Genomic DNA, 22,971 nt, shown 5'->3' on the forward strand with positions numbered 1-22,971 from the left:
AACATCCACACACACATAAAAAACACACACTTGGCCATGAATCCCTGGCACTCACTCACTCATCGTGCCACATGATAATGTGGTGAAAATAACAGTCAGTGCAGGCAAAGGGTAGCTATGCACAGCAGTATAGTTTAGTGGGCCTCCATGCATACATACGACCTGTTTAACTTGATCATTGCATTGCCACTGGCTCATATGCAACACAAGTGTGTGTGTGTGGGGAGGGGGGGGGGGTTAATGGATGGGTGGAGGGAGCAAGAAGGGGGATGGCAAATGTGATAGATGAATATATCATCTGGATTTGTTTATGACCTAACCCTAAAATATCATGCCTCAGCTTAGGCTATATCAAGGGACACAAATGCATTTTCAGTTGGCTATCATGTTGACAGGATTCAGCCCAGTAAAATGCTGGGCCAATGGCTTTTAGGACTTTGGTTACCATGATCTTATGGTGAGGCGCAATAAGAACAAGTAAAAAAAGCAACTAAAGGACAGCTCGTAATAATTAAATCTTGTTTATCGGGCTACTTGTAAGATACCAAGGTTTACGTGGTCATTTTGTTTCATACTTGGTGCCTGCCTGGACAGACCAAAATATGTTTAGACAAGCCATTAAAAAAAGCAGTTTTCCATATTACATCCCCTTTAAAGTAAAAGTAAAGTAAAAATTGTTCTTAACAATTATATTTTCTATCTACTCTGTCCTAAACATGGTATACCGAATAATATTTGTGTAAAATGAATTAAGCAGAAAAATCGACCCGCTTTTATTTATTTCAGGGGGCGGCCATTTTGCCTTGTACTGTCGACTGAAAATAGCGTCACGGTATGTAAGGGTCCAGCTTCCAAATGTCGCATGACCAAACCAAGACAGCCATGACAGTCATTAGAGAGAGCCTACGTATGACTAGTGCACGTTCACAACAAAGAGCAGGCATTTTTGTAATCAAAAGACTGTGGACTAAAACCGCGTTGGGATGTGTGGGTTGACGTGTTGCATGCAAGTTTGCATCAAAGAAAAAAATGAATAAATAGGTATAATTCAAATGCAGGACAGGGTGTGGCGAAATAGAGATGGCGGGGTGATAAAGAGTAATGAAAAAGTACGCGAGTGGGAGGGATCTGAGTGGATGGATAACGTGTGTGAGTAATAATATGTCGTCGTCAAGGGGGTGGGAGGGAGAAAGCGTGGCTGTTGTCGGCTGATGTATGATGGCGGCTGCGGCTGGAGGGATGGTGCAGAAAGCCAGATGAGAGCAAGGGAGGGGGGTCATGGCAATAAAATGGTGAAAGGACTACTGATGCAGAATTACTCTGGTCCCCCAAGCGATGACACTAACAAATTCATTGCAATGTAAAATACCAACACATTTATGTTTACCGGCAGAACACATGAGCAACTTTTCCGCTTAAGTTGAGATGTCAGGAGTAGTGGGAAAAAGACTACAGTAAATAAACAAGCTTTTTAAATAGATTGGATCTTCTGATCTGATTTTGATTTACTCAACTCACTGATGGGTGATTGGCTCCAATCATATTTTGTTATTTAAAAACAATTGAGACGGGTGTATTCTTTTGTAGCCTCACTATAATTCCTCTCCATTCTTTTGGGATCAATGTGAGAAACAAAAAGTCCCCCCCAAAAAAGCTGAACACATGCTCACAATTTGACTTTAGCTTAGCAGAGGTGGACAAGCCATTCGTAGGCTACACTAGAAACAAACAAAACATTTTTATGTCTCTCTACTGAATCACAATTACTGAGCACACAATGCCCACCCTGAATAACGACAAACAAAGTCAGTAAGCAAAGTGACGGACTGGTGACGCTAAAGTGTCTTTCTACTTCATTAATATTTCCCCCGCCTGTTGTTCAAATCTCCTTGCAGAAATTAAGTTCAGTCAATCTAACACAATGGGACTCATTAGCAGCGAAGGGCTAACCATTCCCAATGCCACCACATGCATCCTAAGTATGTTGCACACAGATGGTTACTTTTCTTCCATGCGTCATTAAAAACTCAAGGTAAAAAAAAAATGCTATGGGAAGCAGTACATTTAGCGTTATGAATTGCAATACCGAGCAAGGCTGAGTGAAGGGAGGCATTCTTAATCAGATTGTATTAGCTGCATATTATTTCCCCCAAAATGATCTGCGGCGCTGTCAGGATGAAAAACTAAATCAGAATGTCATGAATTTATCTTTTAAATTATGAAAGCATCACCCTGAGAGTTATTAGGTTTCGCTCTTTATCAACGGGAATTCTGATATCAGATCGACTAAGGCAATAATTCACACACCTTTCATCACGGCCTCCTGGCAATAGACAATCTTTATTATCAGAGCGCTCATCCAGAGCAGAGCTGAACCTGCTATGTGTCTATGTGGAGAAGTATACGGATCCTAAAGCACTGTCAGGGAATGCTTCCATATCCAGCTAATAAAGGTGACGTTGTATTTCACACAAACTTCATCTCACAATATGCATCATGGCCAAAGATGTACGCTATAAAATGAAGCCATCGCTAAAAAGCAGGATGATAGAGATTTTCAATGATCAATCCATTTCGTTAATATCAAGGACCAACATGCCAAGGTGCAAGAGTCAGTGACCGTGTGGCCTAATGGATAAGGCGTTTGACTTTGGATCAGAAGTTTGAGGGTTTGAGTCCCTTCACAGTTGATTTTAACTTCTACCCCTAGCTGATGCTGATATTGGTTGAAACTACTACACATGAAAATTAGAGTAATGACAATTTAACAACTAACAACTTGTTTCAGGAATACCCATCCTCATACATTCAGTGTCAGCTTACATTGGATCCATTTAATCACAGGGCCGATTTGATGGCATCCCGTCGTCCCAATTGATGTCTGTGAGCTCTTGCATTCTGTTGGCGGGACGCTTCAGAGCTGCCAGTGAGTGAGAATGCGTGCGAGGGAGGATTCCCACGACGGCGCCTCTCCTGCCAACTGTCTGTGAGTAAGCACCTGCCTCTCACTCGCCGTCCGTGGTTTACCTGTCGCTCAGGTCGGCGTTGCACGCGAGAACCTTCCCCATTTGTTTGTTCACCTCCAGTTATTCTAAATTCCATTTTAGTATCATGTAGAATTGTATCGTCTTCCAATTATGGTTTGAACAATTAATCTTTTTAAATCATTCTGTGATTGTTTGCACTTCCTCCGCCGTGAATGCGATAAGTGGTACGACTTTTAATCGGTTGTACTATGAAGTATTAATATTTCACAGTTTTTGCGGTCATGTCACACTTTAAATGAGGAAAACTGCCGTTGGTGACGGATCTATTCGCACCTGCAGTTTCGGTTCGGATCAAATAATCTTGGTGCAAGCAGCTAAAAAAAGAAATGTTGGTTAGCATGGTCCTTATTTAGAATACTGAAGCAAACCCTCATCTAAAAATATAGTTTAGTTATATCGGGGATATAGCATGGGAAAGATTTTTTAAGTGATAGTATACAAATAGTTGTGTCTTGGAGGTCATAAAATTAAGTTGCAAGTTTAATATTCGCCATTTTCAAGCTACCAAAAGGTAAGCGGAGCTGCAGTGTCATGGTGGGTGGGGGAATGTTTTAAATGCTAATGCTCAGCAAGTGGCGAGATGAAATGAAAAACAAATTAAGCAAGAGGATGTGGTAACGAGAGCGCCGAAGCTGCTCACACGTTTGAGAAGATCTGAGTTTGACTGAGAAACAAGGGGGGGTGGGGGGGGTGCAGGAAGTAGTTTTCACACACAGTACCACGCACCAAGGCGTCGTCCACGTGGCTGTCTGAGCGGGACTTCAAAGACACGCTCAATGCGGCTTCTCGTAAACGCATCACTGAGCGAGTTATCATTGCGGTTTTTACAGTACTCACGTCACCACGATAGATGACTGAAATAGATACACGCCATCCTCAACAGGATGCAACTCCATGTTGGTCTAAGCACGTAAAGAGCATATCAATTCAAGAAGCTGGAATTTCAAAATTCCTCTCCTTGGTGTCCAATTCCTCGACTGCAACTGTTTGACTGTCTCAGCACGTTGAGACCACCAGGAATGCGGCGGCAAGTAGCATAAACAGGTGGCTCATCCGATTCCTATCAATGCATGGGTGGGAGGCGACTAAACGCTAAAACCACAGCTGAAGATGTTTTGCGATGCTGTGCCGAGATACAAACCTCAGGCGTGTGGTTTGGCGTGGGCGAGTTTCTGGAGTGGGTTTACTTTGCACTAGACTGGATTGCTTCAGATGTCTTTTTTCACAGAACAAGCAAATTGTGTGTACTCTATTTGGACTTTTTCCTCAAATGTGGATCACAGCACAAAATGAAAGTCAGTTCCCAATCTTTTATCGAGTGACAGCAGTCGATTTTGAGTGAAACTACATTCGGGTCCAGGAAACCGTGGTAACCGAGGTAACCAGAACCAACTTTTCTGCACTTCATAGTGAGTTGGTTGTTTACAAGTAGAAGATGACAACAACGGATCAGCCTGTCTGAAAACATTCAGGTGCTACTGAAGAATCATGTGACCTTAACTGATATCAACTAATAGGTGTGCCAAGGGTGTCATAGGTAAGAAGTTGCCAGTCGTCACAGCGACAGAACGGCCTAGCTCGAATTATGAACAGGCCCAATCTAACAACGCGGAAGAAATCAAGTTCACAAGTCTCGATTTACAACTCCTCAAAACGATGTCAACATCTGATCTTCTGAGCATCCTGTGTACAGTCTGAAGCCGTCCTGCCTCGGAGCCGCTCAACCCCTCCTCTTCCTTTCTGACGAAAAGAGCTGTCAGTTTCAGTCAAGTCATCTGAAAACAAAAAGAAGAGGCAGACAAGATGCTGTTTGGCTGCCGGATAGCCGAGCCGCCGCCGCCGCCGTCGCTGTTTCTAATGCTGCCGATGTTGTTGCTGCTCCCGGCGGCTTGTCTGGCTCAGAGTGGATACGGAGACTCTGACCTGGGTGAGACCAGCAATGGTTTGAATGATACAAGACACTTGTGCTTTTTCACGTTGTTTGACGTCACCCCTTGGTGTTGGAAAAATCTCTTTCTCTATATATTAAGGGTTAAGCTTAATTCCGTTACGATCATGTGAAAAATGTCTCCCGGGTGTTCCTGGCTACTTTAGCAAATATTTGGCTTGATTTAAATTTCCAGACTCCAGAATCAGCTGCACCTCCCACATCACAACAGTAGAAAGCAGTTTAACCTGCAAGCCAACCGGCAACGGGAGCGAGGATGATGAAGATGAGGATGACGGCGTGGAATCGATGACCGTGTGGTAAATGTTTTGGAGAAAATGCAAGCCTGGCTTTCACTGACAAGACAATTTATGTTGACATTTTGGCAACTGCCAATCAACCTGATGATTTTTGACCAACATGTTTTTTTTTTTTAATTCATAAGCATTTTTTTTCGACTTTCAGTTTCACCGACCTGCAAGTGAACAAACTAAGATGTCTGACAGAGTCGGGAGGTTCGATCACCTCAACCGAACTGAATCCCCTGGCCGGTCTCAACTTGACCATCCGCCTGAAGGGGGGCGCCATCATCCGGAAGACAGTCCAACTGAAGAAAATTGGTAACAATTCATAAAATTAAGCTGGATGACGTGTAAAATATCATGTTCAATTTTAATCTAAAAATGTACTTGCACATTTCAGTGGGCAAACAACCTGAAATTCCGTACTGGGGAGAAAACCAAACATTATTACAAAAATAAAGTATTGATGCAGCCAGAACCCAGACCTAAATATTCTTCAATTTGACAATTGAAAAGAGATCACGTGTCCTTAAATTCATTTTTGACGCTTTTAAGATTTTCACTTGTGCCTCTTCATCTGTACTTTTAATCAAAGTTGACTTTTCAGAACCTGACCCGGTTGTCTATTGTGTCCTTGCAGTTAAACCTCGCAGTCCCGAGGTTTGGAACGTAACGTTGAAGCGCGACTCAAATCAGGCTGTGTTTCACATTCAGACTCCTTACCAGAAGGAGTACCTGAAAGTTCAAAATCAGCTTTTCCAGCTGGTCATTTGGAGTCCCGGCAAGAAAATGGTAATCATGGATTAACGTCCCCAAGCTTGCTGTGCGTTGATCAACGTCGTACTCCTTTCCTGCAGGTTCGAAATATTTCCGGATCAGATACAATGACCATCGACATGGAGCACCTGGGTAAAAACTTGAAATATCAGGTCAAAGTACGAGCAATACCCTACGTTTCTTTCAAGGGGAGTTGGAGCGAATGGAGCAACCCGTTGACCTTCTCCATTCCTGAAGGTGACAGAAGCTCCTCCTACTTTTGACCATTTCAATAAGCTGCAAAACAGTAACGGCTTTCCGTTGATCCTCAGTGCGGACACAAAATCACGAGAGAGAGAAAGTGACGAGTAAGCTGGTTGTGTGTCTTCTCTCTTTGTTGGCGCTGATGTCCATCTTGGGGTTCTTCTGGAAAAAAAAGTAGGACTCTCTGAATGGACCTGCTTACAAATAATTTCACAACTTAAATTTTTTTTCTTCCCCTCAGACTGTTTCCTTACATGTGGCCCAGCATTCCGCATCCGAAACCCACACTGGTGCCCAACTGCAGGCCCAATAAAGTGAGTTTTACCTCAGTCACAGTCTTTGTGAACATTTCTCGTCATTGTTTTGTTTGTTTTCAGGTTTCCCTTGTACTCACCATAAAACCAGAAGAGTTCAGTACACTTAAAATCTACCCAGTGGTGGAAACCAAAAGAATCCTGGACGCAATCCATTGTGCAACTAGTGATCTTACACTGGCCACTTATCCCGGCTCCAGGCAAAACTTTGATTGCAGCACCAGCACGGAAGAACTGGAGCTTTCCATCTCGCACAACAGCAGCTGCTCCGACGGAGACGACAGTCTCCAGAGCGCCAGTTTGCCGCTTGTGGCGAACGCACCACTCAGTCCAGGAGACTCGACGTCCGGTATGTTAGGAGCCCATCAAAAGGAGGAGGGTTATGTTACAATGTCCAGTTTCTACCAGGTCAAGTAGGAGGGAGAAGAAGAAGGTGTATCAGTTCGTGCGGAGTCAAAAATGAAACCACTGACCGCCGTGTGTTTATACATCAACTTGCACAATCATGACACGGCACATTTCTAAACTGGACCATGTGACCATTTAGCGTCATGGCAGCCTGAGAAATGTCAATCTTCAATGCGTTTCTGATGGTTTTATACTCTACATGTGTGTTTTTTCTAACTTTAATTGTGACTTTGGAGATGACCAATGGGAGCCTTCGTAAGGGGAGCAAAGCTGCTATTTTCTGAAGTTATTTCAGCATGTTTCGCCATGCTTCATTATATCTGACGGTTTTGTTATTAGGGTTATTTGTTGTACAGGATGTGGACATATGAAACAGGATGTGTTGCTGCAGAAATCGTATTTGCTCAAAGCTGCAACGACCATGTTCTTGCGGCTAGAAACATGTTCAATTATATATATATCTGCTGCTGCTAATGATGTTTATTGTGATAAATGTTACGGTAATAATTTTCATTTCCTCTTTTTTTTTAGAAAATTATTTTATTCTTTGTCACACACACATGCACACCGTCACATACGGGAATCAAATTCATGGTGTCTGTACACACTCCACCAATTTCCATTTCTATCATTTAACAGACTGTGGATTTATGATGTCACTGACACACCTTTTTGCTTTGTGACATCACTAACCTCGCCTCCACAATTTTCAATTCGTCCCTGAAGTTTCTTTACAAACAATTATGCACGTATGGCTGGAGAACATCCACTGGTTTTCTCCCTTCAGCCGAGCAACATAAAAAGGCTTGTGGCTGGACTTTATCAATGCATGGAATGTATGCCTGTACCACTCCCAAAATGTTAATTTGTAAAAAACATTTGAAGGATGATTGAGCAATCTGGGACAATACAATTCTGGATTAGCAAAACATCTTTAATTTTCCATGGGAGCGATACAAACTGTCTGACACTGTCCAAGTAAGTCTATTTTCGAAGTTATTTCCTTCAGTATGTAATATAATGTGACCTTTTCTGAATTGTTTATTAGCTTTGCAGCTAACAGCCCAGTTGATTAAAATGGTGAGGCCTAGCCATCAGCTGACTTTTTCTGTGTCTTCTTGGGGGGTGTTCAGCAAGCGTAGCAAATCTGAGCACATTCCCCACTTCAAGTGATGAGCTCCTCAAATTCTAACAGGAGACCTATTAGTCCCCCCTCCCATTTTAAAATGGTGAGTCCAACTTTTACCTGCTTTGGTGAGAATGCTGGTATTGCCCGGCTCTTTTTGATTGTTCAAATGCTAAATCATCCATCCACCTGCAACAAACCAAAAATGCAAACCAAAACTGCTTATGTGTCATGTCATCATTTTAGAGGCCATTGCGCATGCAGTCAATTGTTAACCTGATTTCCTTTAACAAAGGTAACTATATATTTGCAAAATAACAGCCTGTTCGAATATATATATATTTTTTTACATTAGGGTTGTATATAGTGCTGTCATCTGTGAGAGGTGAGCAATGTTAGTTTTAAATAATGTAGCAAGAAGCATTCAGTTTTATAGATTTTAAATAGTGCAAATAAATGTTTGCATCAGGTGTCACACAACGGTGACTGTGACGCGTATTATGAGCACAAGAAAAAAAAACTCATTTTAAAATTACAAGATCACTTCAAGTACAGAAGGAACTAAAATAAAACCGAAATGTAAGAGTCTTTAGATATTTTCTTGAGTCACAAAGAGTCATACTGAGGCAGAAGGATCAAAGTCTCAAACTGTGGCTTGCAGACAAACATAAAAAAAATAAATCTTTATTGTGTGGTCCGTGACCAGCGGAATTATGTATTTCTCCCTTTAAACAGGGAGGATAAACAGAGGGGCTCCCCTAACCCTGAAAGGCGATATTTTTATATTGTACTCACAAATCATCTGGATCACAAACAGCAATAAAATGTTGCTTACGAGTAAATAAGATTTATTTGAACAAACAAAGGTCCGACAATTTGGTTTACGGGGAAAAAGTAATAAGCACTTGTCACAACATCCTGTTCCTTTGCAACAGTGGTCAGCTACTGTTTAGCAATGTCACCATCTTGTTTCTAACGATTCCTTCCTTTACCATCCATCCTTGAGCCCCTTTTGCCTTTCCCATTGCTTCTTTGCTGATGGCCGCTATTATTAAAAGCTATGTCACCCATGTCTGTTATTGATGCCTTTTCATTACTCATTATGTTGGAGTGCTGGCGTTAGTGCTGACTGGCCAAAAAACGGCTGACACGACATACAGGAACAACTTTTTAACAACACGCACGTGTCACATATTCAAATGCAAATCACACTAAGGATTTATTGAATCCTGACTCCTGTGTGCCGAGTCATAATACGGCTTGATCCGGTCATTTGATTTGATGGTTTATTAATATTTTTATATTTAACAGCAATTTAACAAATAGATTTTGTAAAAACGATGCATTGGCTTGCTTCACTGCAGCAAATGAACGACACATGTCCATAGCAGGCTAATGAGATGTTAGATGGTAAACTGCTCTTGGTATCACTCAATATTTCAAATGTGTTTTTAATGTTTTATTAAAAAAAATGCTATAAATTCTGTAAATAATATGCCAAGTGAGTGCCCCTGTAATCGAGGCGGGTTTTTTCATACGATGATTTAACACGTTCATAGTGTTACAGTGCTTTTGATGTAATTTTTCTCAAATAGTGTTTACTTAAGAGCGGAGTGTTATGGGTGTTATTAAAAACACCCACACAATTTTGCAAGATAAGCTGACGCGTGTAAATGGCACTCATCGGACTAACAAGCAAAGTGTACCTCAACATACACAAATTTTATAATCTGAGTAACCTCTTTGCCATCTCTCCCAAGGATAAAGACGCTTTCACCGCGGCTTGTGTTTTTGTTCACAAATTTATACGATTTTTATAGTGATGCTGAATTGGTCTCCTTGCAAGGATGTTCCCGTGAAACATTTGTTGTAAAAATGATCAAATCCCCTCTCCTACCCGAAACCATTATCCAAGTTTGTTAATGTTAGCCATTAAATAAGTTTCTTCACCTTGTACCAGCTAGGATCATTTAAAGGCTTGACGCAGAAGCATGAGACATTACAATCTAAACCAAAAATTAGCTAGCATAAGGTAACTGTGTTAGCTTTGGCTAAGCAGCATTTAAATGATTGCTTTGCGATGTAGTCGACCTTTCGTCTTATTTTGTTTTTTTGTTTGGCCGAACCAATGTTGACTTCATGGTCCAAAATCTTGTTAGCAGCAGAAACTGAAAGCTAAATTCATAAAGAGACTGCGACGATATTGTGTTGCACACAAATTGCGGCGTAATAAATTTGTTTCGGAACAAACGTCGTCAACGCAACGCCGCCCCGTCTCCTTGACTGATTGCGCCGAACAAGCTCGGCCTTCCATTCATCACGCGTCTTTATGGCCTCTTTGGGGAGGGCATAGATGTCTCGTAGCCTCGCTCTGTTTGTTTGTGGCGTCAAAGAATGTATGTGAGTGTCCGGATAGGCTCGGTCAGGCAATTAAGCAGCTGTGCTAATGATTTCGGTGGTTTACAACGCCATACGAGCCTTTACGGCTTTTGTTGTCACCCTAATTTAGTGCTTTGGGCTATAATGTGCTGAGTGGTTTTGTTTGGCCCATTGAGCTTGCCTTTCCTCATAAACACCTACCTTCACGCACAAAATGCAAATGATGCTCTCTCGCTTTTCCATACGCACACACGCATCACTGCTCTTTTATGGCGTGTGTGTTTTTTTATGACGGGTGTCTAGTGATTCACCTCGGGAGCAATCACAAGCTGTAGATCTGGATGATCATCAAGTGTGGTGTGCAAGAAGGCTGTGGAGGCTCTCCATTGTGTACTGAGATATCCTCCATGAATATAGAGAAGCTATACATCTATCATCTCTCCATCCCTCCATCTATACACAACGCACACACAGAAACACAGTCGCTATCTCTAACTTTCGCCAAGCTCTACTTCAGTCATGTTCGGCCTATTAAGCACAATAGAAAAAATACAAATGGAAAACTTTGTTATTGTGTGAGGTGACAATGCATAATTAGCAAATGAATCAAGAATACAATCCCGGATATATTGGATTATATAAAGTGATAAAGAGTATTAAAGGAATAAGTCACCTCACAGATGCATGCAAGTAGTTGGCCTTTTGCAGCACCAGATGCTACCCCAAGTAAACCATTACAGAAGCATTAGCACCTCAATAAACAAACCCTTGAGTTAGCTGACAAGCTCGTCGGCGTGTTGCGTTGAACCCTGCTTGATGGCTGCGGTTCTTATTGTCAAATTAACTTAAACGTGACGTCAAATCACGCGCGCGTGTGTGCGTTGTTTGCTTGCCTGCGCATATGTGTGTGAGCGTGCATATACCCAACTCCCTGACCTGTGTGTGTATGTGTTGCACAGGGTCTTAATTAATCTTTGTCATTAATAATTTAATCATGGCTTTTTGTTTAATAAACAGTCTGGCAGTGATGTATTGCGGCTGGGTCAAGTAATTTGATTGGTGGCGGAAAGAAGCTGGCTATGCATATCTCTCTCTCTTTCTCTCTCGTTCTCTCACTCACTTTCTTGCCCCAGCATAGAAACGATAGCACTCAGGGGCCCCGCCAAGTGTGCACGCGCAACAGGGAGAGGGCAATTACGCTAAGATGCCATAATGATCGGTGATGTATGGTGGAGAGTGGCGGTTCTTTCACGGCGCATTTCAACTAATGGAATAAATAGTATGAGTGGAGAGGCAAGAAAATCCAAAATATTTTATTAAGTACATTTCCATCACAGTCTCAACATTTTACAATTATTCCGAGACTCCAAATGGAGCTGGATGTGAGTTTCTGCTCCTTCGGAGCACATTTATTAATGAACCTGGGCCCTGAGCCAAATACTTTAGCCAATAATTCATCTTGTCAACACTAGGTGGCACTCTTGAACAGTCAGCCTCAAACAGCCTCTTGTCCTCACAACTTTTCTCCGGCGTGTCACACATTCTAAGAGAGTCATCTTTTAGCATGTCAAAGGCAATACGCCATTGGGATGCAGGCTGTAGGGTGTAGCATAATATAGAAAAGCTTCGTCTTTCGCAGCTTCACAATTTTATTTTTCATTTAAAACAGAGCAGAGGCCGAGTGCCTCCTCTTTCCTCTCACTGTCTGGTCTATTGCAGTTCAAGGCGAGGGTAGTAATAATGTGGCAAGGGATACACTTTACTGGCCAACGTTGCCCGGTAGTGGTTACACTAACACTATGACCCCTCTAAATTACTTTTTTCTTGGAGGTACTTTTGTTTGTTGAAGCTGCGATTGTAATGAAAGAACTTGGTTACTTTGTGATTAAATGGCCGTGTGACGACAACAGGTACTTTTCGGAAAGTCAATTTTCTGTAAAGTGTCCTCTTTTAAAGATAACGAAGGGCCGTTGTGGTCTTCCTCGTTTAACGTTATTGCGGACTTAGTGTCAGAGCGAGGTGGGTAGATTTGTAAAACATTTGTAGCCAAGTAAGAGTATGTTACTTTATGGCAATGTGATTAAAGTGAAAGGAAAAAGTAGTCCTCCAATTATTTCTCTCTGTACTCAGTCAAAAAGATACTCGAGTACTGAGAAATCAGTAAGATCACTTAAAAAAAAACATAAAGACACAATAAATAAAATAGCCTTCTTTTTTTTACCAATTGTTTATCAACTGTATATAATTTGATGACATTGAACTTTGAAAGTAATAATATTTTGACCAATCATGCTCAGCCTTTCTCGGAAGTCCCAAGACTATGTTTCTGCCAAGGTCACAAAGTCCGTATTAAATAAAGCAGTTACGCTATAATAGAGTAAAGCAGACGTCCCGCTCGGTACTGTTCTGCCCTGATGTTGACTTGATGTATTGTTTCTACAACAGTTCACTTGAAAGATTAGAATGGGCCTTTTTTCGTAATTATCTCATTCATCATCCATAACAATGATAAAACAAAAGCAAGCACTATTCCTTATTACATACTTACAAACTGTGACTTCGAATAAGAATAGAGTAGCTTTTAAGTGTGTCATTAGTTAATAAAATTACAGTTGTCACTATCAGGCTAATGAAACATATCATTCATGCACATTCATGTGTAATGTATATGATGGACTTCAGTTTTTTTTTCTCCATCCTATGCAGCTGAGGCCAGTTTGGGTTTCAGCCGCTGTCAATCATGGACATGGGCACGCCCCTACTTAGTCTAAGTGATTTCTAAATACCGGTATAAACCTCATTTCAATTTGAGTGGTGTACTATTATTATTATGACCAATCCTGGAGGATTTCTTTCTATAACACGAGACAAGCTCTTATGCTAATTCGCTACCATAACGGTTTGCTCATACTTCATAAACATTTAAATTGCGTTACATGTTTTTTTAGTGGCGTGCCTTATAGAAGAATGTAAGCCCGTCTGCTTACTTATGCTCATTTATTGCCCGAGTTGGACCAACCAACCTTTCAATCTCCTTCTTATACATTCATATAATTATAGACATTTTGTATGAAAAAGCTAATGAGGGCAGCATCCACTCAGGAAGCACTTAGCTAGGCACAAACATACTGTTCCCTGCTGTCTTAGTTATAACGCACCAAACAACACTGTTGTACGTCATCGCCTTCACTCATATGTCATGCAACAGCTTCAACTTTATGATATTTTATTCCTCACTTTTTTTCCCCCGTGCCTTCAAAGAAACCCAATGCAGCTCTGCTTACCGTTTGGCTTTGCCACTTATGGGAGATTTGGGTATTTCTGCAGGATAGTGTTTCAGACTGTGTACAGTCGTTCAACGGTGGTTCACTTGCTGTGAGGCCGCTGGTTATGAAATTATCCCCACTGTTGTATAACAGTGGGGGCGGAAGTGCCAAACGTTTGTTAGAAATAGCCGGATAACAAAAGATTTTCTTGGTTGTTTACGGTAATTTCACACTTGACTGGACACACGGCAGCACTCCTGACTATTGTAAACAGGCAATTATAAATAGTCCGTTTTCCATGAGAGGTCTCCTTCAAATCTCAGAACGCTGTCATTTTCCGACTCTAACTTTGAACCCTGTGAGTGCTAACAAAGTGTTTTCAGGGGCAGTTAACTGTAATTTATTTCTTTGCACTTGTCTCAAATGAAGTGACACCTCCCCTCCCTTGAGCACGACTTGATTAATTAGACGAATGCATTGCGATTGTGACACTCCCAAGTGGTGCATGTAACATGTGCTGTAATAAACACACAGATTTACCCCCCCCCCCCCCAAAAAAAAATTAACGATTCCATTAGGGATTGGATGTTAGCAGTGTGTAAAACGGGCTGTTTATGCACATGGTTTCATTTGTGCTCCTGTAAGGATATATATGCGTGCTCTCATCCAAATGACAAAAGTGTGTCTGTCAGACGGGCTGCTATTACAGCAGTGGGTACCGAGCGGGTCCAATATGCCCCCACACAAGACTGAACAAATGTTTACTATGAAAGAAGTCGTCTGACATGACAGGGCACTGCACCCTCGCACACGAGGGTGCTAATCACCACACTCGCAAAATCTAAATGCTCACTGCTGAATACACACCAGCTGGCCGCTACTCCTTGCACATTATAACCAGAGTCCATAGAGAGAAAATTCTGCCCTTACAAAGATGATCACGTTCATTTTGATTTGACACTGAGAAAGGTATTAATAGAATATAATTGATATTTTCTGAAAGGAATTTCCAGAGGAAGCCCCTTTCTTGGATGTGTATGCTATTTGCATTTTGAAATGCCAATACCAATAATTTTTTAGTTGTTTTGGGTGAAAACCAAAAATATATTTAACAGACTTAAATAAACCCTTTAAAAGCTCCCTGTGTCCCTTAAACACAAAGCAAACACTCTTAATAGCGTACCAGGCCGAGGACAAAACAGCAGCCTTATATGTACTTGAGTTTTTTGTGTAGGTTCTTTATTTTCCTTTGCAATTTTTCAAAGGGTTTCATCTTTTCTGTCGGAAGAAACTAAACATGTCCACTGGCTTCATTTAATATATGAGACACTTGAGCAATGATGAAGAGAGAGAACGAGAGAGAGTTGGCAAATGATTTGCATTTTTTTTACAGTAAGAAGTAATCGTAATCGTGCTATTCTCATTACCTAATTTGAACTCAACCTGGTTCCCTCAAAAAAAAGACAAAACAAAGAAAAACTTTTGTTAGTCTTTCATTAAAATTCACACACGCTGGGTGATGCCAAGTGACACTCTGATTGGCTTAATTAGCTGATGGAGTAGCAAATTACACCTTCAATGTGATTTCTGGGCTCAAGGAGAATGACTTAATCAAATATAATCACAATGTAATAAGTACCTTATTCATTTACAACAGCAACTACCGGCTACTACATTTAAAACACTAAAATATAGATATATTTTTTTACTATCCACTCTACACCTGTACATGAATGAATAACCACATTGTGAAAACCACCGACTAACATATCCCATGACCGGATCGTTGACAATAATAGCAGATATGGAGATCCGATCAGGTGCTGGTGACAGCATTGGAAATGTGAAGGAACAGTTTATGGAGCCAGATGATGTGCTTGTAGACCGAGGCACACACATGCGCACACGCATACACATCCCTGTTGTCATGGGTACCCAGCCGACTAAAATAACTTGGTGGTCTTTGTTCAAACATCTGTACAGTTACTAGCCTTCCTCTTGCTTCCACTCTACTCCCACATTTAAAAAGCAGGTGTGAGGCATCATGTAAATAAATAATGCGGAATTATTTAGTCTAAACGTTACATATAGCACCATTATGTTTAACTGCTACAGCTACTTTAATATCAATGCAATTACACAGTGCCGTTTAATTATAATTGACAAGTGATGCTCCAAATGTAAGCGCTTTATTTGTTTCATTCAAAGTGATTGTTATAATGAGCTAATTGTCTATAGGCAAACTCAATTTGTTGTAGTTCATCAGTTCTGTGTTAGCCATACGTCACATTGGTATTAACCTTGATGGAAAGCATCATGAACAATAGCTGTAGTTGATTTATGAGGCTGCTGTAATTGTACACAAATCCATATTTCCTCAAACAGGGGTGTTCGCTCTAATAGACAGTGTTGCCATTAAAAGCCCAAAGCAAACAAGTGCTCTTGCGTTCTCACTGCACGTCCAATAAAGTGATTTTTATTTTGAAAATGTTCTGAATATTTGGCATACTACAGCATCACAAATTCAATTTGTTACTTTACATCATTAGAATCTGAATCTTCATATAGCACATGTAAATGCAGCTCAGCTTTCAAACTGGGTTAGAGCTTTCTGACAACGCTCACACAACACACAAAGATCCCCCCCCCCACACACACACACACAAAGATCCCACACAGAGCCCACACTGTGCCAGTCCACTTAACCAAACCACTCTCTTTCTGAAAATGGCTGATTTGAGCCCCTGTAGCCCCTAATCATCCAATCAGGGACAGGCCAATCTCCTCCCCACTGGGCCTATCAGAACCTTTCGCTCAGGTTCTACTGCTCCCGTGGCGATGGCAAACCAAGTTGTGTTCAGAGCGCCCTGCCACTCATTTTGTCCTGCAAGTACCACCCCCCACCTTTGCAATTCATTTTTGTAGCCATTGCAGGTTTTCAGCCACGAGGCTAAAATGTATATTGACAAGATTCACAACAGGTCACATATATCCTATTTAGTTCATTACTTTTATATCGCCTCTCAAATATAGCGTGAGTCGTGTGGGATTACGTTGGCAACGTTGGAGTGTCTCTGTTGTATTTGAAGCGTAATCCGTGCTGGGTCCAGTCCTTTGTGCTCAGATTGTCATCATTAGCATCAGAAGAAGGAAATTACCCCCTTGAATAAGATCTGTGATTTCTGAGTGTGTGAAAATGAAGATTTAATCAAAAGTAATCACTATGGAATAATTGAGACTTTTATCTCAGGCTAAATGTTATAATAGGAAACGCCCAAGTTATGGTTTGAAGATGGAGGAGAGTTTATATTTTCATTTTTAATTCAACATCCCGAGAGAGAGCAACACTTTATTTGCCTTGCACTTGTTTGATTGCTGTTGAAGTGACCACAGATTCTGATCCTGGGCTTGGTTGAGAACATCGAGGTGCTGCATTTCAACACAAATCTGCTTTTTCTTGCCAACTTGATGATAAAATTACACTAGTTGTTACTGAGCAATGATGGATTTGCTCGAAAGCCCTGCAAGGTACACTTGATCCTCGGTTTATGATGCAGCGCTCCTCTTATAGCGGCCAGATCACACACACGTTTTTTTTAATCTTTTTTTATTTTAACAGACGTTAGATCAAGTCTTAATTTGCAGTGAGTACATTGAAATTCCCTTATTTCAGTGGTGTCCAAACTGCAGCACGGGGGCCACCATTGTCCACTTAGTTGTGCTAAATCGTTTTCGGGCTTTGGTCATGTCACTTCCCCTTTAAAGGGCATTTGGTGAGTGGAATAGCTTCATAGAATTAAACTGGAGAGAGATGATTTGAGATAAGAGTGTTTTGAGTTAGAACATGAGGTACAAAACTTGTATGTCAAGGCACCAATGCGGAGTTCAATACCTTTGACAAAGTGTGCGTGAATTCATAGCAGGGTGATGCCATCGTGATAAATAATCCAATAAGGTGGACCCGGACACGCAAATGGAAAACGCAAGTTTGCCTTCCATCGTAGCAAAGTGCACTATGGCGGCCGAGGCTAAGCCAGCAGAAAGGTGTCTTTTGTTCAGATGTGTTCATTTGGCAGCGTGAAAACAAGGCGCAGCATGTGAAAGGGGCCAAGAGAAAAACAAGCGTGTGCTTTTAGAACTGTAGTGGGAATGAGAAGAAGGGCAGGTGGAATTAGCTTTCTATCTGTCTCGGTGGCGGTGAAAGGGGACGTAATTAGAGAAAAAGCAATCTCCCTTCCATATCCATCTGTGTCTTTCTCCACCTGTACTCTCACTCAGCCCTCATCTCCATCACTTTCTCGCTTCCATCTCGCTGTTTTTGGCCATTTGATTTTCTCCTTTTGATGCTCCATAATGGATACATTCAGAATCCTCATCCCCGTCCTCCTCTTCTCTTCCATTATCCCCCTTTTGTCATGGGCTCTTTCCCTCCTCCTCCCCCTCCATCTCCTTCCCGCCTGCCCCGTTCCTCGCTTTTCCACCCGGCTCTCATTGCCCCGAGTGGGCCCCCACGCGGCGCTCCTGGCCATCAGTAATGGATCGTGGCCTCAGCTGATGGCGCAGATGAAATATTAGAAGGTGGCCAGAATTCTGTAAATGATCGGCTTATGAAGGCAGAGCGAACTCCTCGGTCGCCCTCACGCATGTTCGTCGGGGCTCGGCTTGTTCTTTGCCGCTGTGGGTGACCCTGGCTTTGGTGTTGGTAAATCACGCTAGCTCCATTCTCGAGTTCTATCAGTTAATCATCGACACCAATCTATTCTGTCCACTGGTGAACTGGAAAGAAGAAGGAAAAAAAGCCTCCCTCACCTTCCACCGTGTCGCACTCAATCAGATTCTCCCCCCTTCATAGATGGGATTTGATAATGAGGGCTGTGACTTGATGTATTTTATACCCTCTTCTCTGTCTTCCGTCATCCACTTCCTCCTCTTATCGGAATCTCTTTATGGCAGCAGGTTGATAATGAGGATCAGAGTGTGTGTCTTTTCCATTAAAGCTACGGGTTCATAAACCAAATTGCAAATCAAACAAAAGTGCAGCGCTCGGGCATGAAGGACCCCGTGACATCAAGAAAACCTTTCAGTGTCTAGTAAGTAATGTCTGCTTGAAATTAGTGAGGGAACAACAAAATGGCATTTAGGAATAGAGACACACAAACGGCTCTAACGAGTAATTTATTCACATGGCCGTGAATGTAAGCATGAGTGCACAAACGGGATGAAATACATCTTCTCGTCTTGAGCGTAACTTTAGCTTGGAGGCAGTTCATAAAGCTGCCAATCTGGAATTGACCTTAATTGGATATTTTTCCTTTTTGTCCCTTTTTCTATTATACATAATAAACTCATCCTCATCCATGTCTACCGTTCCCCCAGTTACGTGAAATCAGGGTGGATGGATTACTGTTTGAGGTAGGCGGCTCCTCAAGCTATCTGGTCAGACTTGCTCGAATCCATTTTTACACTGAGACATGATCAAAAAGCCTTATCGCGATTAGTTGGTTGAGTCCAAATCCATACCCCGAGGCTGCTCACCGTCCCTATCGTACACGCCGAAGTGCTTGTCCTCATTAGGTTTCTTCATGATGGAACAAAAAAAAACACTTCAGGAATGGCACCCAAACTGGCAGAATTGTTCAAGGGGGCTTGAGCCCGTTACAGACTAGCCATCGAAACCGTCTTTTACCTGTCTTGCTGACCTGGGTGTAAGGTAGCGATGCGGATTGAAGTCACCTCAGGCTTCAGACAGTTTTCCGAGAAGAACCGGAACACCGCCAACCGCGACCCGAGTGTCAAGTTTAACACCCAAGACGCACTGTCACACGCCCGCTTTCTGTTGAAAGCAATCGTAGCCGTCGCCCTGACAGCTACAATTGATTATTTCATCGCGCCAAGGCACATGGGCCGCGCGACACGGTAATATCCCGCTTCGGTGAGTTGTGTCTGAAAGGGACAGGCGAATAAATCCCGGTTCCACTGTTCCGCCTCTGATGCGCCACTTTACCGGGAAGCCATCTTGGGATGAAGATCGCTCAGATAGCGGCCTCCACTCTAATAGATGACGCACCTCGATTAGCCGCTGAGTGCGGTATACACAAAAAACAAAAACTCACTTCCGTTTCTACGGTGACGGCATAACTCTAATTGATACCGTAATCCATTAGTTAAAATTGACAATCTAATACCGAATACAGAATGATATTAATTGTAAATCATCCCTTTGTTCAGCTTCTCTATAAAACAGTATGCAGCGCTTAATTATCCAGGAGACTGTGCTTTGCATAAGTGAGCAATAATTAAGCAATTGTCCTTTTACATAAATGGACTTCATTACCACGGTTCCTGCCTGTGCGTTGCAGATACGTCTTCAGCTTCCGTGTAGTCAAAGCTGTTGTTATTTTCCCAGTTCAGAATTGATTGTTTAGAGTCATTTCAGGTCACGAGCATGTGTATAAAAATTACTTGTAGTGTTTGAAACAGAAGTTAGTGCTCGCTTATAAATATTAGTAGAGTATAAATAAATGGTACAAAAAGTTTTCCAACTCAGTCGACACAACTGCATCATCATCATTTTACCAAGCAAACACCGAGACGTTAATCGGCGTATAAATCAGTCAAGTACTGCGTTGCGAACTGTCTGAAAGACCATTACTATGCAAATGAATGCAACACTGCCTCGTATTTTGTCCCTAGCTGGAATCCAAACACGGTTTATCATGGTTAGAGTCATCACGCTATGACTAGCTGTAGAGTTTTTCTTTATGAGATGTAGTTTGTATCTGCTGTCACACCGTTGCGCTTGAAGCGGGGTACTAACTTTGCGTTGCATTTAAAGTCTTAAATTCTGCCTTTTGCTTTAAGTTGTTAAAAACAGACGGACAGTACGAAATAGTAGAAGTACGAAAACCCTCTCAGTGTAAATCTAAGGCTATTTAACATTATGGGTAGCGCCCCCCCCCATCTCAAACCAAATGTCGTCGTCGTATCTGGCAAACATTTGCCATTCAAATGCGAAATTAATTTTTGTTTCAGGATTTCTTGGCGTTCTGGAACAGAGCAATTCACATAATTACAGGCAAGTAAGGAAGAAGGTCAAAAAAAAAAAATTCCCACACCAAATCAGTATTCATTTCACTCTCGTAAGAGTATTTTGTCTCCGTTTCTTGATTGCTTTCCTCTCCTTCATCTGTCATTCTGTCTTTGTCCCTCCCTCGACTTGCTGTCCCCAGCGTTCATTGCCACGTTGAGTTTTCACAGGAATTCAAGCATGAATCTTTAATTAGCGACAGATGTTGTTCTTGTGTGTGTGTATGTTTGTGATGCTAACTACTTTTACTCACTGTCACCTCAATCCCAAGCTCCGTTTAATGAACACACTTGGCAAAGATGTGCCACGTCGCACACAACCGGAAAGGTTAGCACCGTCTGCCCGCACGTGTGCTTATTAACACGCCCACACGTGAATGCACACTTGCATCCGTCACTCAGGACGCAATATGTACACAACTCTGACATTTTCAACCTCCTTTTCCATTTTCATTGATGCCCTCGTCTTCCCGTTTTTGTCCTCAATTGTTCAGCTGTTACTTGTGAATTATGTATCATTTCCTTATGGAGTGTGAAAAGCTTAGCTCGGGGCTATCGCTCCTCAGTAAACGGCCATTAGTTGTGTCTTTGCTCCATTTACAATTTGATGGGTGATTGGAATCTGTTTGCAGCCATAAAACTTTTATGTGCAGAAAATGGCGCACGCGTAACTGAACATGATTTCATTCAAAAGTGGACTGATACTAACACAATGCAAAGCGAGTGCAATGCGGCAAGAATAAGTTTGAGGAAATACATCTGGATGTGGGTTTTGGATTTTACATAAGCACGTCACAAGTGCAGTGATGTGATGATGAAACTTTGGAAAGTTTACGTCCTCACGGAATGGCATCGAAACACTTATCGATTGTTCATGCTGACCTCTTTAAAATGCAGCGCGTGTCAGTAAAATAGATGCCAATAGGCCACTGAAAGTGAGCTTTGTTGGCTGAGAATAACAATAGATTAAAGGAACAGCGTACTTATTACACTATTTACACTATGGCTTGTTTTTATTTGGATATTTTTTTATTTTATTCCTTGACCACACTTGTTTGCGTACGATGCGTGTGTAGGTATAATTTAAAAAAAAAAATGACCCCAGGCTAATGAAGAGAAAGGCAATGGAGAAAATACGCAATGCTTTGAAAAGGTCACTGTGTGTGTGTACGTGTGTGTGATTTCACCCAGCAATCCTGAATGCCAAATAAAATAGATTTATTTTCTCTCTGTACTTTATAATAGCAGGCAAATCCTTTTTTGACACACTATTTCTCCTCCTCCCATTTTGTTTCTTTTTTTTTCCCCGCTCTTCTTTCTTTTAGCCCTGTGGTGCCCCGTGACCTGTTCAAACCTCGGCTTGCTGAAAATTCAATCTGAGTGCTGTGATCTATTCCTCCAATATCATACCCCCCATTACAGACTAAAATGTTCACCGAACCCCTATTCCGCGCACACATACACGCACACACACACATACGCGAAAAGCAAGCACAAAGAAAACATGACAGAGGCATTTTCTTTACAAAAGCCAGTGTGCAGAGGGATGTGATTGTGAGTGGATTCAGGGGCACCACAGTCTCAGGCCAATCATCTATAATTCATTTTTCCAAGGCATACAGTAATATCTCAACCTGCCTTCTATTTCATCAAAGTGAACAAAGAAATGGAATTTTATATGAGGGGAGACTATGAAAGTATTGTTCCTAATAAATAAATCTGAGGCTTTTGATTCGAGCCATACTGAGGTTTTGTAGAAGAGTTACAAAGTAAGGAAAGAAACATCTTCTCAGTCTCAAACAGGATTCAATGTGTATACATGTCTATTTCCTGATGTGTTTCACCCTTCTTTAGTTATTTTGGTAATTTTCTATTTCTTTTGTTTATCTACAATGGAACCTTTGCTTTCATGTCAGAAAAATAAGAATGACTAAAGCAGATTTAAATAAAAACTGAAGCAATAGGAATGAATGTAAATGCAGTTAATCTATTTCAGAGACGCCAAAATGTTATTATTATGAAATATTGTTTTATTATTTTATTTGGTGACAAGTCCTTGGTGTACTCTCACATGTCTGCCATAGAAAATTGAAAAC

At 41.6% G+C, this 22,971-nt stretch overlaps 1 protein-coding gene and 1 long non-coding RNA gene across 2 annotated transcripts; one reads left to right on the forward strand and one right to left on the reverse strand.

Annotated features, from left to right (window-relative positions):
* The first annotated feature begins 4,249 nt into the window (after positions 1-4,249).
* Positions 4,250-8,115, forward strand: il7r (interleukin 7 receptor). Its single transcript, XM_061286586.1, has 8 exons — positions 4,250-4,974; positions 5,171-5,294; positions 5,440-5,594; positions 5,917-6,068; positions 6,134-6,290; positions 6,365-6,470; positions 6,538-6,610; positions 6,674-8,115. Exons 1-8 carry the CDS (start codon positions 4,851-4,853, stop codon positions 7,025-7,027), a joined length of 1,245 nt encoding a protein of 414 aa, XP_061142570.1. The 5' UTR covers positions 4,250-4,850; the 3' UTR covers positions 7,028-8,115.
* On the reverse strand, positions 4,847-6,833 carry LOC133159525 (uncharacterized). Its single transcript, XR_009715703.1, has 4 exons — positions 6,691-6,833; positions 6,230-6,458; positions 5,450-6,127; positions 4,847-4,970 (listed from the first exon to the last, which is right to left on the reverse strand). It is a non-coding gene; the product is annotated as an uncharacterized LOC133159525 (long non-coding RNA).
* Positions 8,116-22,971: the final 14,856 nt, after the last annotated feature.

This window comes from Syngnathus typhle, linkage group LG9 (genome assembly GCF_033458585.1).
Source record: "Syngnathus typhle isolate RoL2023-S1 ecotype Sweden linkage group LG9, RoL_Styp_1.0, whole genome shotgun sequence".
In the NCBI taxonomy this organism is placed as follows: domain Eukaryota; kingdom Metazoa; phylum Chordata; class Actinopteri; order Syngnathiformes; family Syngnathidae; genus Syngnathus; species Syngnathus typhle.

Excerpts from the sequence above, each read along its gene's own strand:
- il7r (XM_061286586.1), top strand. The coding sequence starts at position 4,851 with ATGCTGTTTGGCTGCCGGATAGCCGAGCCGCCGCCGCCGCCGTCGCTG. Across the intron at positions 6,069-6,133 it reads GGAGTCCCGGCAAGAAAATG|GTTCGAAATATTTCCGGATC; the intron begins GTAATCATGGAT and ends CCTTTCCTGCAG. Across the intron at positions 6,291-6,364 it reads GACCTTCTCCATTCCTGAAG|TGCGGACACAAAATCACGAG; the intron begins GTGACAGAAGCT and ends GTTGATCCTCAG.